Consider the following 18,441-nt stretch of genomic DNA (forward strand, 5'->3'; position numbering starts at 1 on the left):
GTAGTAAAACAGTTTAGCACTTGCTATTGTACTTTCAATGGCTAGAGAGCTGTGGTCTTTTGCACATATGACTTTTGGGTGTACTTTGGATGATGCCTGGCCAGGTAATTGATTTGTTGATTGTCTATAGAGGGGTGTTTGGACGTCACCCAAAAGGGTTGTGTGGCAACCTACTCCGCATTACATTATTTGTACTATATGGAGAGAGAGGAATCGTTGGAATTTTGCAAACAAAGAGCAATCTATGCAAGATATTAAGAATAGCTTTTTGAGATTTTTGTTTGAATATTGTATGTTGATTGGGGGTTATCATTCAGTTCTATTTTGATTTTTTGGACCTCATGAGTGTCTGTTTAAAAATTCTCTGAGGGCGCTCGCAATTGGGTATCCTTCATTCTAATAAAATTATTCTCTTCCTTATAAAAGAAAAAAAAAAATTAATTGACTTGCAAAAACTGGTATTTTCAGAATAATAATAATTCTTGAGTGGCTTTGGAGGTTTGTGGAAGAATGGGTTAGCTTTTGATGTAGAATCTTGGGTTTAAAGTATGGTATTGGATGGACAATTGGTGTTCTTCAGAGGCTTGTGAGTACTCATGGGTTGGATTCTAGAAAAGCAAGGAGAATGGGTGGGGAGAGGTTTGTGAGTCATTTCCTTTTTAAGCGTGGGACTTCCCCAGATAAAATTCATTTGATTCCTTCTAACTTTTGATGCTTGAATGTTCAGGTCTGGCAGGTACTTCTGGCAGTTAGAGCTCTTGTGTTACCTCCTACAGAGGATATTGAAACTTGGCTCAAGTTTGCTGCTCTTTGCCGAAAAAGTGGGCGGATCAGCCAGTCTAGATCTACATTAGTTAAACTCTTGCAGGTCTATTTAGCACATATGTTCCAACATGGATGCTGAGTTTGAGATTGTAATTTTTTTTTTTGTATGTTTAACTCAACTTTGTATGGAATCTTTTCAGTATGACCCCGAAACTTCCCCTGAAAATATAAGGTATCGTGGGCCTCCTCAAGTAATGCTCGCCTACTTGGAATACCAGCATTCTCTTGGAGATGATGTCAAGCGAAAGGAAGCATTTGCTAGGTTGCAGGTACAGCATATTTCCCTCTTTTTTCCCCTCATGATCACTGCTTTCTGCTATCACTACCTACTTGGGGTCTTCTTACTACGTATTTTTCTTGGCACAAAATTATTGCTTTAGAATTTGGCTATAGAGATTTCAAGTGCCTCAAGCACTCAACTAGTTACCCCAATTGGCTTTGGAAGCTGTACAAGTTCAAGCGTTCCACTCCTTGCCCGTGTATATCTTAAACTTGGAATTTGGCAGTGGGCACTAATTTCTCCTTCTCCTGGATTGGATGATGATTCTATCAAAGGTAATGATTGCTTAATTATTCTTTTAGTTTTAGATTTCCTGAAGGTTTGATTTATCTCCTATAATTCATATTCAAATTTTGTTAGATATCCTTAAGGCATTCAAGAATGCCACTCAGTATGCAAACAAATATGCAAAGGCATGGCATTGGTGGGCACTATTCAATACGGCAGTGATGTCTTTTTATCTTAAAGTTCCAAATGTTACAGCACAGTTTGTTGCACAGTTTGTTGTTGCAGCAGTCACTGGATATTTTCATTCAATAGCATGTGCAGCAAATGCTAAAGGTGTTGATGATAGTTTACAGGTAAATGAAATCCCTGGATCTGAGGCCTTCTTGCAATATGAATTTTTGTTCCGCCTGTTTAAAGAGATTCTATTTTGTACGTCATTCTAGAAATATCTTGTCCAATTGTGCCGATTGCCCCACTGTACATTGATACATAAATGAAGCCATTAATTCAATGTGTATAGACGGATCATGATCCTCATTTCTACATTGAAGCTGTCTGTAGTACCCTGCACCTAGTGTAGGCTTTCAAATATGATATTCATTCTTCATTCAATTTGTGGATCATGACTTGTCACTGGATTTTAAATTTATCATTCTAATGGAGAATTATTTTGATCCTGTTATTTTCTTCAGGATATACTTCGCCTTCTCACATTGTGGTTCAACCATGGATCTTCTACAGAAGTCCAAATGGCTCTACAGAAAGGATTTTCACTTGTTAATATTAATACATGGCTTGTGGTTTTACCTCAAATAATTGCTCGGATACATTCCAATACCCGTGCTGTGAGAGAACTGATACAGTCACTTTTGGTGCGAATTGGACAAAGTCATCCACAGGTTTGTTTTTTATGGTTTCTATGCATATATGATTTTCAAACTACTAGCATCAGTATTGTTTGGATTAAATAATTGAAGGTGATGATCTAGTTGAGTGTTTATGCTAGTCAATGATTTTTAAACACTATTGTATCTATGTAATGCCAATTGTTAGAATAATGTTTAAATGATTAAATTCACCATTTTCTAACAGTTTTTGGAACAAGTGATAGTTTATCATGTGATGCAGGGCAATTTCAAGTAGCTATATCCTAATCCTCTTATAACTAAGTAGTTAGTTTGTTAGATAATTTCTTAAGCATTAGCCGTTAGGATTTAGACACTTGTCAACCATCTAGAGGCTACAAATGACAAACAACTAGTATAAGTAGTAGAATGTAAGCTCTTTGTAAATCAGTTTTTGGTAATTGAATGAATTGTTAGCCATTGTGTGCTATTTGGAACTATGTGTTCTTGCAGAGGTACTTATCCACCTATCAATATGTTCTAAGCAACTCAGCCTTTCATTGTTTCTAAACCATACACAAACAGCCCATCACATTCCCTGCATCAGTTTAGTATCAGAGCTTGAGATCCTTAGGATTCAAGTTCGTTTGCAATTTGTTTCTTCATTTTCTGTCCAAGAACCTATCAAGATTCAGTTTTGATTACTTTTCCTAGCCTAAAATACCTCCCTTACCAAAACCAAAGCCTTCATATGTGCTAGCAATTAGTTTGTAGTAGCAAGAAGCCATGGTTTTTGAGAAGACAACGAAGGATAAGGGCAAGAAGCAAGCTGTTCTTGTAGTAGAGGAAGATGATATTGCAGCCATCGGACCAAGGTGTAGAAGGGTTCAAAATGGCTTAGAAGCTGAAATGGAATTATTGAGGAGGCAACTACAAGCCTTGACTGAACAGTTGAGAAAAGATAGGAAGATACAACAGCAATACTACCAGCATGATACTGCTGGAAGTGTAGCTTTATATGAGGAGGATTATGAGCAACCTTTTGTTCATATTCCTAGGGAGACAAGAGAAGTATGGCCACAATCCTGTGATGGTTCAACCAAAGATGCCAAACCAGAATTGGGAATCAAGATTTGAGATTGAATTCCTTGAATTTGATGGTGGCTTGGCTCATGAGGAGTTTGTGGGTTGGCTTAGCCAAGTTGAAGAGATCTTTGCTTGTTATGAAATTCCAGAATCCAAGAAAGTTAAATTGGCAGCAACTGATTTGAGAGGCAAGGGAAGATCTTGGTTTGAGCAGTTGAAGATTCAAAGATTGAGGGAAGGAAAAAACAAGATTCAAACTTGGGAGAAGCTGAAACAGAAACTCAAGGAGCAATTTTTTCCGTACAGCCACATCCAAACCCACTACAGCAACTTGCACACCTGCTGGACAAATTCAAATGCAGCAAATAGAGCAGTGTTGATTGAGACTCAGGAAACAAAGAGATCACAATCAGCCCTTTTCAATTCAATAACCAGCCCAAGTGGTGGTGCTGCATCAAACTTCACTAAGCATTGGAGGCAGCCAACCAAGAATGTTGAGATTGGGTCAAATACTACTGGATCTAATGAAGTTTCCAAGGTACCAACCAAGAACCAGCCTGTTTTGTCAAAGGGTAAAACCTTGGTGGTTGAAGAGATAGAAGATCAAGACTTTCTGGTTGAAGAGTTAGAAGATCATGACGTGGGGCAGCCCATTTTTTATAATTACATTTAAGAACAGATTGGTGAAGAAGGGAAAGCAATGAGTGATAGCATGAAATATGTGGCTGAACCTGTTTATGATCAATCTATGAATGAAGAAGATGTTATTGTTGAGGAAGAAAAGGATTTATCATTAGTAATAATGGCCTTGCAAGTTCCAAAGTAAGAAATGGAGGAAGACAAACAACATAAAAGTAAAATTTTTCCAATTAATTTCTGCATTGAAGGAAGAATTTGTGACTTGTTGATTGAGAAAGGTAGTTATGAGAATATAGAGTCACGAGATTTTGAACAAGAATTGAAGCATCAATATAAACTGTCTTGCTTACATAAAGGAGATGAAATTAGAGTTTCAAGAGGTTGTATTTCATTCTTTGTGATGAAGTAGACAGACAATCATGTAACTACAACAGGCAAGCCATCTTGGGAGGAAGGTGCAGCACACTTGGTTTGCACAAGTTAGTGCTTCACTACTCATTGCAACCAAAGAAGGAGAAAGCAAGCCCCAAACCAATGGTCAAGACGAAGAAGGCTTTACAATTGGAGGATCAACCAAACTTGAGGACAAGTTTTCTTTCAAGAAAGGGAGTCCTCCTAATCAAATGCATCTACATTGGAGTTTCAGTTGTGTGGGACTTTGCTGTGCAGAGGCAGCAACATTTGGTGTGCTACCAACAACAGCAAACTCATTATACAAGGCAACTGCATCATCCTAGAAGGCTAGAAATTCATATAAATCTTGTGGCAACCAATAGCATTTGAGGTCAAGTGCTTCTTAAGAGGGAGAGTCCAAATGTAGGGCAATCTCAAGTAGCTATATCCTAATCCTCTTATAACTAATTAGTTAGTTAGTTAGATGATTTCTTAAACATTAGCCGATAGGATTTAGACACTTGTCAACCATCTAGAGGCTACAAATGCCAAACTAGTATAATTAGTAGAATGTAAGCTCTTTGTAAATCAATTTTTGGTAATTGAATGAATTGTCAGCCTTTGTGTGCTATTTGGAACTGTGTGTTCTTGCAAAGGTACTTATCCACCTATCAATGTGTTCTAAGCAACTCAGTCTTTCATTGTTTCTAAACCATACACAAATAGCCCATCACATTTCCTGCATCATCATGGTATTAGAGCAATTAGTCCTGATGTTGAACCCTATCTCCACTTTACCTTTTCTTTGGAAAGTTAAAGAAAGCTTACGTGCTGGGTATGACAAGTGGTAGTTTATCACCAAAATTACTAGATAGAGGGAGAATATAATTTCAATGATCTGTTCTCCCTTGTTTGCATTTTATCTTCTCAAAATCTCCTTTACTTGTTTCAGCTCATTATTTCTCAATCCTCTCTCTCTCTGTCCCCCACCCAGCTAATAAAATATTCATATTTATCTAGTTATATCTAAAATCCATTTCATCATAGTTCAGAGAATTTGGTTAATGAAACAAGAATATTTTTAATTTAAAAAAAAAAAACTCTTTTAGTTAAATCATGGGCAACCTAGAAATAGTATACTTCTGGATTCTTCATGTAATATTGTACTTGAGTTGAATAAATATAAAGATTATAAATGGTGAAATGTTAGTATGCACTTCAAGCATTTGAATTAAATAAAGGAGTTATTTTGCTTTGCATTGTCAGCTTTTCAATTGTCTACATTTATATTTGCATGAATGGTGATATCCCTCCTCAAGTTATGTCTGGGGATTGACTTGGTGCTCTTTCAATTTGCCGGTTATGTCATAACCACAGATTCTTTTCATTTTATTGTTGTTTCTTCCACGTTAATTATTATTATTTTTTTTAAGTAAAGAAAAAATTTTATTAGAAAATTTCTTCCACATTAATTATAGTAATTCAATCCCTTTCACAGGCTCTTATGTACCCTCTTCTAGTAGCTTGTAAATCGATAAGCAATTTACGTAGAGCTGCAGCCCAAGAAGTGGTTGACAAAGTTCGGCAGCATAGTGGTGTACTTGTTGATCAGGTGAAATGATTGATCAATTTGATTTTGTTAAGTTCTTTTCTCTTATTTAATTTTATTTCAATTAAAAAATTTATAAGTAGGTCCTTTTTCTCCTCAGGCACAACTTGTATCAAAAGAATTAATCCGTGTTGCAATACTTTGGCATGAGATGTGGCATGAGGCATTGGAAGAAGCTAGTCGTTTGTATTTTGGTGAACATAATATCGAGGGGATGCTAAAGGTGTTGGAGCCGTTGCATGAAATGCTTGAGGAAGGTGCTATGAAGAATGATACTACGATAAAAGAGAGAGCATTCATTGAGGTTTTTGCATAACATCATCAACTTTTCTTAAACTTTCTATGGAACCATAGATCAAACTATAGCTTGGAGACATTTAAAGTATTTTGACCCTTAAAGCATTTAAAGTAGCTTTGGCTTTCAATTTTTGATGGTTGGTTCTTTTACCTTGTGATTTCCAGGCATATCGTCATGAATTACAAGAGGCCTATGAATGTTGCATGAAATATAAGAGAACTGGAAAAGACGCTGAGCTTACTCAGGTATAGAATCTTTTGTTAGGATTAAATTCACCATTTCCTATTAGTTTTAAGCTTTTTGGGATTAGTGGCAATTTATCATATTATTAGAGCAGGTTGTCTTGTGTTTGAACCACTTCTCCACTCTTCTTCCTATTTATATTTAAAATTTTGTGTTGAGCGCCAGGGTGACTCTCTCCATGTGAGATGGATTGTTAGAATAATGGTTAAATGATTAAATTTGCTATTTCCTAATTGTTTAAGCCTTTAGGACTCATCGTGTATCATCTTTCAAGAGCAAATTGGGTTTTTTTTTGAGCTTCCTAATTTATTTTATGAAGAAAATTGTCATGAACAGTTTTGAATATTATCATGACAATCACATAAGCTTTTCTTGAATCCTTCTACACGGTTAATGGGAGACATTTCCTACATAATTTGATTCCTTTTTGCATTTAGTATTTTCCTCTCGACTTTTTGGTGTGAATTCTGTTCTAATAGCTAAAAATGTAAATGCATATGAACCTACCCCCGTTTGGCTACTTGCCTATCACTCCATGTTCATGTTACCATTAAATTAATGTCTTGAAATAGCTAGTTTTTCTAACACTAAAAGAAGTTCATCATATGGCTAACCATACAATCTCTCTCTCTCTCTCTCTCTCTCTTTCTTTCAATATATATATAAGCAAAGACCTCTTGTGAGAGAGCATGAGGTTCTGGCATGTGGTGCATTCTATGACATTCTTTTCATTTAGGCTTCCACCTCATCAAAGTTTAGCATTTGTGTCAAAGTATTAATAAGTTTCAAAGAATCTCTCTCTCTCTCTCTCTCTCTCTCTCTCTCTCTATATATATATATATATATATTCAAAAATACAATTTACACCCTATAAGTTTGGTGAATTATGATTTTAGTCCACTAAGCTTAAATTTTCTCATTTTAGTCCGTTAATCTTAGTAACCTAAGGTTATTCCATGTGACGCATTTGTAGAAAAAAAAATTAAACAAAATCCAACAAATACAATTTCACACACAATCAAGAATATAAAAAGAAGAATTATGTTCTTAAGTTAGAAAAGTAATTAAATAGTTGTCAATTTATGCAAACAATAGTACAACAGGTTCATATTTTAAATTAGATTAGTCAAATATTATATTACATAATGATTATTATAAATTGGACATTAAACTATAACATGATGCAGCTATATTCTTTGAAGAAATGGGTGCGAATAATATAAGTAGTGCCTTTGTCAGGCATGGGATCTCTACTATCATATTTTTTTTCCCCCTAGAAAAATGGGTTTTAATATTTTAAGTCTTGCCTTTGTCAGGCATGGGATCTCTACTATCATGTATTTAGACGGATAGATAAGCAGCTTCAAAGTCTTACAACCCTGGACCTGCAGGTAAAAAGATCCAGATCTTCATATATGGGAATTTATTTTTTATTTTTTATTTTTTTTAAATTCCATTATTGTGGCATTAACATTTTATTTTTCTACAAATGCCCAAAAAAAAAAAGTCCGTCTCTCCGGAATTGTTAGAATGTCGTGATTTGGAGCTTGCTGTTCCTGGGACATACAAAGCTGGTAAGTTTCGGCATATGGTTTCGTGACAATATATGGGTGTTACACCTGTGAGTGTTCCTTTGATATATACACCCTTCTCTATATTTAGATTCACCAGTGGTGACGATTGCATCATTCGCACCCCAGCTGGGTATCATAACATCTAAACAGCGACCTCGAAAATTGACAATTCATGGGAGCGATGGTGATGATCATGCCTTCTTACTGAAGGGGCATGAAGATTTACGCCAAGATGAACGTGTAATGCAGGTATGTTCAGGTTTCCAGGATTATAAAGCGTATCTTGTTTCTGTAGTCCATATAAATGTTAGTATTTGTTTTTTTACTTTTCTGCACATTCTTGGTCTTGCAGCTTTTCGGTTTGGTGAATACTCTGCTGGAGAATTCTAGGGACACTCAGGAAAAGGATTTGTCTATTCAACGATATGCTGTCATTCCACTATCTCCAAACAGTGGATTGATTGGTTGGGTCCCAAATTGTGACACCCTTCACCATCTCATTCGGGAGTACAGGGAGGCCAGAAAGGTCAGTTGAAGTTCATTGGATGCTTGTCCTTTTAATGTGAGAAAAGTGTGTGTGTGCGTGCATGTGTGCGTGCATATGCATGTGGGGGTGGGTGGATATGTGTGCGTGTGTGAACATGCACGTCTTTTATGTGTTTTGTGTTTGTGTGTGATGTTGGATGGTTGATGGGGTTTTTGACGTAGCTTCATCTAAGTAACCACTTTATAATTGTGAGTGTTTATGGATGGATGCGTAGCTGCATAGGTGGTTTTATGACTGTTTTGTGGTTTCAGATTGCCCTGAATCAAGAGCACAAACATATGCTGAGTTTTGCCCCAGATTATGACAATTTGCCACTCATTGCTAAAGTGGAAGTCTTTGAGTACGCCCTGCAAAATACTGAAGGCAATGACCTGGCAAGGGTATGTATTATTCTCAAAATACTCATTGCTTCTTCCTCTCTATCTTCATTGTTTTTGCTTTGCTTGTTAATATGTTATCACAAGGTGAATAGATCTGGCCTTTGACAGGTTCTTTGGTTGAAAAGTCGAACTTCTGAGATATGGCTAGAGAGGAGGACAAATTATACTAGAAGTTTAGCAGTCATGAGCATGGTATGTGTTTACCTTTTAGCATCTTCATTTCCTTCCGCCCTTGTAGACTTCCTATCTAGATCCATTTTGCCTCCCTGTGCTTCTTACTAAATTCTTGTCCATCTTCAAAAGAACTTAAGAAGCTCAGTCTATTTCTGAATTTTACATCTCCAGAGTGCTAATTATTACAACTGGTCAAGTTTTCTTATGTATTTACATTATTATTGCACGTATATGTGAGTTTTATTCTAATTTAGCATGCGTAAAGCACCACACACTCCTATTTTTTACTTTTAGCATGCATCGCCAGGATTTCTGTAGTTATTTTTTACTTTTATAATTTTCTGATCTAATTTTTAGTTTTGAAGTGAGCTAAAGATAAGTTGCTTGTTTCAGGTGGGTTACCTTCTTGGCTTAGGTGATCGTCACCCAAGTAATCTCATGCTACACCGCTCTAGGTAACATGTAGTAAAGAAAGGAGACAGGTGTACTTTTAGCTAAATTTCAGTGTCTTACATTTTAAAGTTGTATTGCAGTGGCAAGATCTTGCACATTGATTTTGGAGACTGCTTTGAAGCTTCAATGAACCGGGAGAAGTTTCCTGAGAAGGTATGACATGTGTTGTAATATGCTTTGCATTTTTTGGATTTCTGTATGTTCTAGTTTTCATATTTTCGAATCCATGGTGTAGGTACCCTTCCGCCTGACTAGAATGCTTGTGAAAGCTATGGAGGTTAGTGGTATTGAGGGCAACTTCCGTTCAACTTGTGAAAATGTGATGCAAGTTCTCCGAACACATCAGGATAGTGTTATGGCTATGATGGAGGTATAGACACTAGCAGTCTTGTGTTTACTTTTGCTTCTCTAAGATTTATCATTTGAACAAGTTCATGTTCTAAAATTAATTTAATGGTATGGATAAGGTGAGAAACACTGCCACATAGGGTAACACATACTAGTGTAAAGGATGAACAATCATATGGGTGATATCATATAGTTTAATGTATCAATAGTTGTGGGGTAGCCATGATTTGTTTATGCCTTAACTAGCCCAAAATGAATAAATTTATTGAAAAATAAAGTAATATGGGAGGGTCATTGTTCAGAAATTCTGAAGTTAATGGTAAATGCTTCCACATGGGTGTGATGGATCTGGTTTTCAGTCTGTTTGACCCAAAACTATATAGAAATAGCAAATATTGCTTATCAAAACGATGGGATAAGGAAGCTGATTCTTAGTCATACCTGTTTCAGGCCTTTGTTCATGATCCTCTAATTAATTGGCGTCTTTTCAACTTCAATGAAGTCCCACAAGTGTCAGTGTTTGCAAGCGCTAATGTCACTCCTGTTGTGAATGCTGAAGAAACTGCTCCAAATAAAGAGCTTACTCACCCTCCACGGGGTGTTCGTGAGAGGGAACTTCTTCAGGTATTTCTGAATCTCAATTGTAAATTAATTTGAAATGCTTCAGCTGAATGGTGCTCATATTATCTATTGGCTGTGTAGGCTGTTCATCAACTTGGTGATGCTAATGCTAATGAGGTCTTGAATGAACGTGCTGTGGTTGTAATGAATCGGATGAGTCACAAACTTACTGGACGTGATTTTTCTACTTCCTCCTCTGTATCCACCAGTTCTATTCAGCATGCAGTAGATCACAGCACCTTGATTTATGGAGAAAGCCGTGAAGTTGATCACGGATTAACTGTTAAATTGCAAGTTCAGAAGTTGATTTCCCAAGCTAGATCACATGAAAATTTGTGCCAAAATTATGTTGGGTATGTTGTATTATTTTCTTCGCACTTTCTTATTTATACTCATATGGAGTTGTGTTTCTTTTAGATATAATGTATATATAAAGCACATGAATGTATATCTCAGCTTACGAACTTTAAGCCTATTATCATATTTCTAGTAAGTATAATCAAATAAATTCGGTGTTTGCCAAGTCAAGGTGAGAACAGTCACCCATTTGCAATTGGGGATCAGACTTTAGGTCAGCCATTAGTTTGTCTAATATTCATGAGGATAATAACTTGAAAGATCTCTGTCTGCCATTTTTTTAATCACATGTACGAATTGTAATGCTCTGTGAAATTCCCTGAATTTCAAAACCTACAGCTGGTTTTAAGCATATGGCTTTTAATCCATTTATCTAATTATCACTGCTTTTTTTGCTTGTTTCAGGTGGTGTCCTTTTTGGTAAAGCAGAAGAGTAGTATTGTATTGTATATACTGTATATATTTTGTATATAGCTGGACCTTTTGAGAAGCCCTTTTTCCACTTCTCAGTTGTTGTATTTTATGTATAGATGCAATTCCAATCAATAAAAGATGTATTATTTCTCATCAAATCTTTGCTCTCAAGGTATGATTGCTCCAGAAAATGATACTCTTTTTTTTTATAGGAAATTCATGAACTTTTTATTTCACTCTTGAAAAGCCTGGTTCACATTAGAGAGAATTATAGAGTTGATAATGGGTGGAGTTTCCTCCATCCATGTTACAAAGTTATCTATTGATTGGGCATACTTCAAGTCCGTGAGCTGCCTTGTTTCCTTCTCTTCTTGTGTGTCTAACTTCAATATGGCGGATATGATGCATGTGGTACAAAGTACCAATAATAATATTTGCAATAGCTGTGGAAGCTTCTGTTACCCACTGAAGAGCAGAACATACCTGCAAGCTGTCACTTTCAAAGACTACATTCTGAATGCCAATATCTCTAGCAAACATAGCAGCAACTTCTATTGCCTTTGCTTCAATCTCTAAGGCAGCCAAGGGAACCTGCAATCTCTTACTCATGGCAGCAACCACACGCCTTCGATCATCCCTGGCTATTATGCCTATTCCAGCCCATCTGTGCTTTGAAAAAACAGCCCCATCTGCATTTACCTTGTACCATCCGTGTGGTGGAGTGAGCCATCTGATCTGATCCATCGGAGTATCCATAGGTTGGTTTGAAACCTCCTGTGTTGCCATATATTCCTCACGAAGTCTGCTAGCTGTCCCATATATTTCAGCAGCTGCAACTTTCTTTCCCCCGTGCCTCACTTCATTTCTATTCTTCCAAATACCCCATGCAATCATTACAATCATGTCCATCAGGTTTGAGTCCTGATTGTTAGTCATTCCACTCTGCCAAAGTATGTCCTGAAAATCCCCTCTACCCTCTATCATATTGAGCAAATGAAAATGATTCCACACTTCAATTTCTTTCGAGCATTGACACAGCACGTGTAAGACAGTTTCGGGTCCTAACCCACATTCATCACAGGTCGGGTCCTCAATGACTTGCCGATGAAACAAATTCATTTTGGTAAAGCTTTGATCTTGTTGGGGATTTTTGCTTTCCACAACCTTTGCCAAAATTGTTTCATGCTTGATAAGTCGGAGCTTTCCCCTCTGCCACGTGTCCCTGTTTTTGGCGAGGTGATATGCACTCTTCACACTGAATTTCCCATTAGCAGTTGCTGTCCATACCAGTTTATCACCTGGTAGTGTTGTGCTTAAGGAGATGCTCAATATGGAGTCTGCTTCATGCTCCAGGAAGATATCCCGAATCATACCAGCTTTCCATTCTCCATTTTCTGCATCTATGAGTACACAAACTGTCACCTCCATAGGTAATAGTCTCTATGGTGAGACTATACAAAAGGTGGATGGTGTATTATTCCACTTGTCCTTCCATATGCTAATACTTCGGCCATTTTCCACTTGCCATTTGTTCTCATCTCTAATTAAAGATTGGGTTGCCCAAATACTCCTCCAAGCAAAGGATAGGTGATGACCTTTCTTGGCATGTATAAACTTTTCATCATGGAAGTATTTATTTTTGAAAACTCTATAAAACTGAGAGTTTTTTCCTTGTTGCAGTCACCAACCCTGTTTAGCCAAGAGAGCAAGGTTGAAAGCATGTAAATCTCTAAAGCCCATACCACCTTTGAATTTTGGCTCACATAGCTTATCCCATTTCAACCATGCTATTTTTCTCTCGTCTTCTTTCTGCCCCCACCAGAAATTCCAAACTATGCTTGTCATCTCATCACACAAATTTTTTTGGCAACAAGAAACAGCTCATAGTGTGCAGGAATAGCTTGTGCAATAGCCTAAATTAGTACTTTTTTGTCTACATTGGATAATAGTTTCTCCTTCCACCCGGAGAGCTTATTAGCCAAAAGTTCTTTCAACTGTTAGAATGTGTTTCGCTTTGATCTTCCCACTAGCGAAGGCAAGCCTAGGTATTTCTCATGCTACTTGATAACCTCAGCTCCAAATAGTTGTTTAATATGCTCTTGAGTGTGTGGTGGTGTGTTTCTGCTAAAAAACAAAGAGGTCCTTTCTTGATTAAGTTGTTGGCTTGTGGAAAGTTCATACACTTGTAGAACTCTTATGAGTTCTTCGCATTTTGCTGAAGTTACTTGGCAAAACAGCAAGCTATTATCTACAAAGAATAAATGGGATAGTTGTGGCCGTCGCCTACAAATAGAGATGCCATGAATCTTGTCCTCTATAGTAGCTTTTCGGATCACAGAAGATAAACTCTCTGCGCACAACAAAAACAAATAGGGAGAGAGTGGGTCACCTTGGCATAAACTCCGTGTTGGAGTTGTATGCCCTTGGGGAACCCCATTAATTCGGATAGAGTAGGTAACAAAGGATAGACATTGCATAATAATTTTAATCCACCTTGAGTGAAACCCCATTCTTATCATAATTTGTTCCAAACCTCCCCAATCAACTCTGTCATATGTTTTACTCATATCTAACTTCAAAACCATTTCCCCTACCAAGCCCCCTTTCTTCTGACTAATGTGATTCATAACCTCAAAAGCTACCAAAATGTTATCTGTGATGAGTCTATTTGTCATGAAAGCACTTTGGTTTTCGCTAATGATAGTTGGTAGTACAACTTTTAGTCTATTTGCTAAGACTTTTAAAGCGATCCTAGAGACAACATTACTCAAACTGATGGGACGGTATTCAATAATTTTTTTTGGACTTTTAACCTTAGGAACAAGTATGATGTGAGTTTCATTAAATTTTGGTGGTATAACCCCCAAATTCAAAAAATCCAACACACACTTTGTTACACACTCCAACAGTAGGCCAAAAATGCTGATAAAAGAGAGGATTCATACTGACTGATCTCGGGGCTTTCATTAGGTGCATCTGCTTCAAAGCTTTCCTCACCTCTACTAGTTGGAACTCTCTAATAAGTAATGCATTCATAGGTTCTGACACCCTAGCATCAATAAATCGGAGGAGTTCTTCTTGGATAACATTATGGGAGGTGCTAAATAAATTCTAATAATAATTGATTGCAATGTTCTGCACCACCTCTGGGTCCTCTTGCCATTGATTAGACTCATCCATCAACCCAAGGACACTATTCTTCTGTCTCCTGCTGGATGCTTTCTCATGAAAAAATCGAGTGTCTTATCTCCTGATTTTACGCAATTACTTTGTGATCTCTTATGCCACATGTCTTCCTCAGTAGCATATGGTTTATTTAGCTCCTTGGTGGTATAACCCCCAAATTCAAAAAATCCAACACACACTTTGTTACACACTCTCCAACAGTAGGCCAAAAATGCTGATAAAAGAGAGGATTCATACTGTTTGATCTCGGGGCTTTCATTGGGTGCATCTGCTTCAAAGCTTTCCTCACCTCTACTAGTTGGAACTCTCTAATAAGTAATGCATTCATAGGTTCTGACACCCTAGCATCAATAAATCGGAGGAGTTCTTCTTGGATAACATTATGGGAGGTGCTAAATAAATTCTGATAATAATTGATTGCAATGTTCTTCACCACCTCTGGGTCCTCTTGCCATTGATTAGACTCATCCATCAACCCAAGGACACTATTCTTCTGTCTCCTGCTGGATGCTTTCTCATGAAAAAATCGAGTGTCTTATCTCCTGATTTTACCCAATTACTTTGTGATCTCTTATGCCACATGTCTTCCTCAATAGCATATGGTTTATTTAGCTCCTTTCTAGTCTCCACTATCTGGTCTTGATTGAAGAGACCAACTGCTTGTGCCTCTAGTGTGTGTGATCTCCCGTGCATTCATTCTATATTCTTTCCCACATGGTTGAAGACCTTTGAATTCCATCTAATTAACGCTATCCTACAGTTTTCAACACAGCATTCAATGGAGTTATCCCTTCCCACTTGCCACCTTGTTTCCCATGCCTCCTTTACCACCTCCTCACACTGTTCATGCTTAAGCCACATAGATTCAAATCGAAAGAGTTTCTTACTCTCTGTATGTTGTGGGACTTGTTCCAACTTCAGTAGAAGGATAGAATGATCAGAGGCCAAATTTGCTAGGTGAAACAATCTTGCCTGTGGAAATTTCCCACGCCATTCTGTTGTTGCTACTGCTCTATCAATCCTTGCTCTAATACATCCATAATCCCTTCTATCCCCAGCCCATGTGTACCATGATCCTGTAAAGCCCAAATCCCTCAATACAGTACATTCCAAGCATTGCAGAAAATTTGCAATTTGTCTACTAGATCTGTCCACTCCTCCTTCCTTCTCATTGATAATTAAGATTTCATTAAAATCTCCAATGCACACCCATGGGTTGTTTTATCAATTCCTAAGACTTAACTCTCCTATGTGTTTCTGGGTTTCCATAAAAACCTGTGAATCTCCACACTCCAATCTCACCCCTAGAATCATATACCACCGGTTGAGGAAACGAATTGAGACATTCATATCAGGCTTCCATAGTAACGCTAATCCACCACTTTTGCCTACACTTGACACTGCTATTCCTTGTAACATACCAATTTCCTCTTGTACTTTCTTCATTTCTTCCTTTTATAATTTGGTTTCCATGAGAAAAACCAACTTGGGATCTTCTCTCCGAATTACCTTTTTAAGGGCCTGAACCGTCCAAGGGTTCCCAATTCCCAAGCACTCGGCAATTCCAACTCATAATACTCATTGGACCCGGCAGGGTTGCTGACTGCTGAGCAACCTCCACCGATCCCAGATATTGTTTTTGAATGAATATCTTACCCAAGCAAACCTCATCTGTATCAGACTTCAGCCTTTTTCCCTACAGAACAGTCGGATCCAACGGTGCCAGGAGCTTTCTCTTTGGTCCTTACTCATCTGCATGTTCCTCCATAGCCACCGTGTTGGTTGAAATTAGTGTAAGCCTCCTCCACATTCCATTAGAGCCCTGGTGAAGTGCCCCACCAAATCCCCAAAACCCAGGGGCATTACTACTCTATTCCCTTGATGTTAGTAGTGTTTTCAGCGTTTTTGTTTTCTTCGCTTTGGGCTTCTTAGAGTATGTGAGTTTCTTTATTTGATGGGCCCAAGTTTAATAATTCCATCTCCTTTTCGGCCTGCTTTCTATTTTGTACACATACAATATAACTGTGTTGAAGGCCAAGATGGTCAACTGTACATAGATAAGGGAAATTGATTTACAAATTATAATCTATCACTGATTCACCAACAATCAAGCATTGATTTTGTTTATCTTATCATGAGCTGTACTATCTCTTTGAGATAAAGTTCTAAGGTTTATCACAATTGCATAGAATTGAAACTTGCAATTCATTTGCTGTGGTATGAGAGTTGTCATTGTCTTTAAAATTCCCTGTCAAGCTTTACTGTTGTGGAACAACATTAAGCTTGGTCCAAAGAAATGCATATCTTTGGTGCGATGGTCACTCCACAAATATAAGTGTTTGTGGAGTGTGGGGGGCAAGAGTCGGAGTTCAAGTTTTCAAGAAAGAGTTTCACACACATATATACTTAGATTAAGTTAGAGTATAATTTTTATCTTGTATAAAATAAAATAAAAATGAAAATGCAAATCTGGATGAAGATTAATAAAATTTAAAACTTTTGCAATAGTTTGTGGCTCTATAACCACTCATTTAGAAAAATAAGTGTTAATAAAATTTTATATTAAAAAGATTTATTTTACCCAAATTATTGGATTATAACTTTTTAAGATAATAATATTGTATTATGAAAAATGATAGATCCACATACCTCTTTACAAAATCTTTTATAAAGAGAGATTAACATGAAATCATTAATAATAATAATAATAATAATAATAATTATTATTATTATTATTATTATTATTAAGAAGAAGAAGGTAAAGTAAACCACAAGTATGAATTCTTAAAAAAATTAAGAATAAATAAAAGAACACAAGCGTAAAGAATTCCTTATATATATTGTTATTTTTGGTAATTTATACATCAAAAATGACAAAATTTTATTTTGCACTTTTTAAAGTCACAACTTTTTCAAAAAGTACAGTTTCAAAAGCCTGAATCAAACTCATCCATATAGAAGCTCGCAATACCCAATTAGCATCCAAAAAGCTTGAAGTGAAGTGCAAGAGGAATGGCTGAGCTCCAGACGAAAATGAGTAGTAATAATCTACTTTAGATAACGCAGAAGATGTTGAGTTTTGACTGATTGCCAGTGACAGTGAGGGATCGTAGGTTTATGTATTGAGCAAGTTTGTTGATTGTGAAAGTTATGTCAGTCAGGCCGAGTAATGGATATATTGGTACTGTAAGGCCCCAACAGCACTTTTTTACAAGGCAATAACATCTTCCAATGGGTTGCAATGTTGCATGGAAGATGCCTTCAAAAGCAAAAAAAAAACTCAGTAGATTATAGGGAATTATGCACAACCTCAATACCAAGAAAGAAATTAAGACTACCTAATTCATCAAAAAAAAAAAAAAAAAAAAAGACTACCCAAGTCCTCTATAGCAAATTTAGATCTCCAATGTAGAGGAAGCTCATCAATGCTTTTGAGATAGCACGAAAGCCATAGTGAATTCAAACCCTTTTTTTCTTAAGAAACCGTTGAGTATGGTTTTATTTAAGGGAAAATAATATCACACACCCTCTTACACACACTTAAAATGCCCTAAAATTTTGACTTGAAGTCATGATTAAAAACTACTCCTTATTTAATTGCTTGTAAATAAGCTAAAATAGATTTTGTATTTTTGAAGGATTAAACTCCATCAAAACTAATAAAGGAAAAAACAACCTAATTTTCCTAGTTAAGGCATGTGTTATAGCATTGTTTTGCCTACAAACATGAGAGCTAGAATAGCTCTGCAAAGAACTAACAATAAACCCAAAAGTCTTTGATAATTTGATAAACGATAATAGTATATATATATATATATATATATATGGGTGTGTGTATGTAGGCAACCGACTTGTTTTAGATATACATTATATGTAGACATTTTTCTTTATAAATTTTTTGAAAGTTTGTGCATTGAATATACAAAATTGTGTATATTCTT

General features: G+C 36.7%; 1 protein-coding gene across 2 annotated transcripts in view; it reads left to right on the forward strand.

Annotated features, from left to right (window-relative positions):
• LOC126705490 (serine/threonine-protein kinase TOR) overlaps positions 1–11,472 on the forward strand; it is an 86,934-nt gene extending 75,462 nt beyond the window's left edge. For both annotated transcript variants that reach the window (XM_050404534.1, XM_050404536.1), the window contains exons 38-57: positions 728–868; positions 966–1,094; positions 1,206–1,380; positions 1,466–1,686; positions 2,026–2,232; positions 5,795–5,908; positions 6,006–6,209; positions 6,368–6,448; positions 7,763–7,837; positions 7,954–8,020; positions 8,109–8,269; positions 8,373–8,546; positions 8,819–8,947; positions 9,056–9,139; positions 9,515–9,576; positions 9,655–9,727; positions 9,810–9,944; positions 10,373–10,546; positions 10,625–10,896; positions 11,306–11,472. In XM_050404534.1, the coding sequence (XP_050260491.1) occupies positions 728–868; positions 966–1,094; positions 1,206–1,380; positions 1,466–1,686; positions 2,026–2,232; positions 5,795–5,908; positions 6,006–6,209; positions 6,368–6,448; positions 7,763–7,837; positions 7,954–8,020; positions 8,109–8,269; positions 8,373–8,546; positions 8,819–8,947; positions 9,056–9,139; positions 9,515–9,576; positions 9,655–9,727; positions 9,810–9,944; positions 10,373–10,546; positions 10,625–10,896; positions 11,306–11,324 (2,697 nt within the window). In that variant the 3' untranslated portion in view covers positions 11,325–11,472. The remainder of the gene's footprint in view (positions 1–727; positions 869–965; positions 1,095–1,205; positions 1,381–1,465; positions 1,687–2,025; positions 2,233–5,794; positions 5,909–6,005; positions 6,210–6,367; positions 6,449–7,762; positions 7,838–7,953; positions 8,021–8,108; positions 8,270–8,372; positions 8,547–8,818; positions 8,948–9,055; positions 9,140–9,514; positions 9,577–9,654; positions 9,728–9,809; positions 9,945–10,372; positions 10,547–10,624; positions 10,897–11,305) is intronic.
• The last annotated feature ends 6,969 nt before the right edge of the window (positions 11,473–18,441 follow it).

The sequence above is a fragment of the Quercus robur genome, chromosome 11, assembly GCF_932294415.1.
Source record: "Quercus robur chromosome 11, dhQueRobu3.1, whole genome shotgun sequence".
Lineage (NCBI taxonomy): Eukaryota > Viridiplantae > Streptophyta > Magnoliopsida > Fagales > Fagaceae > Quercus > Quercus robur.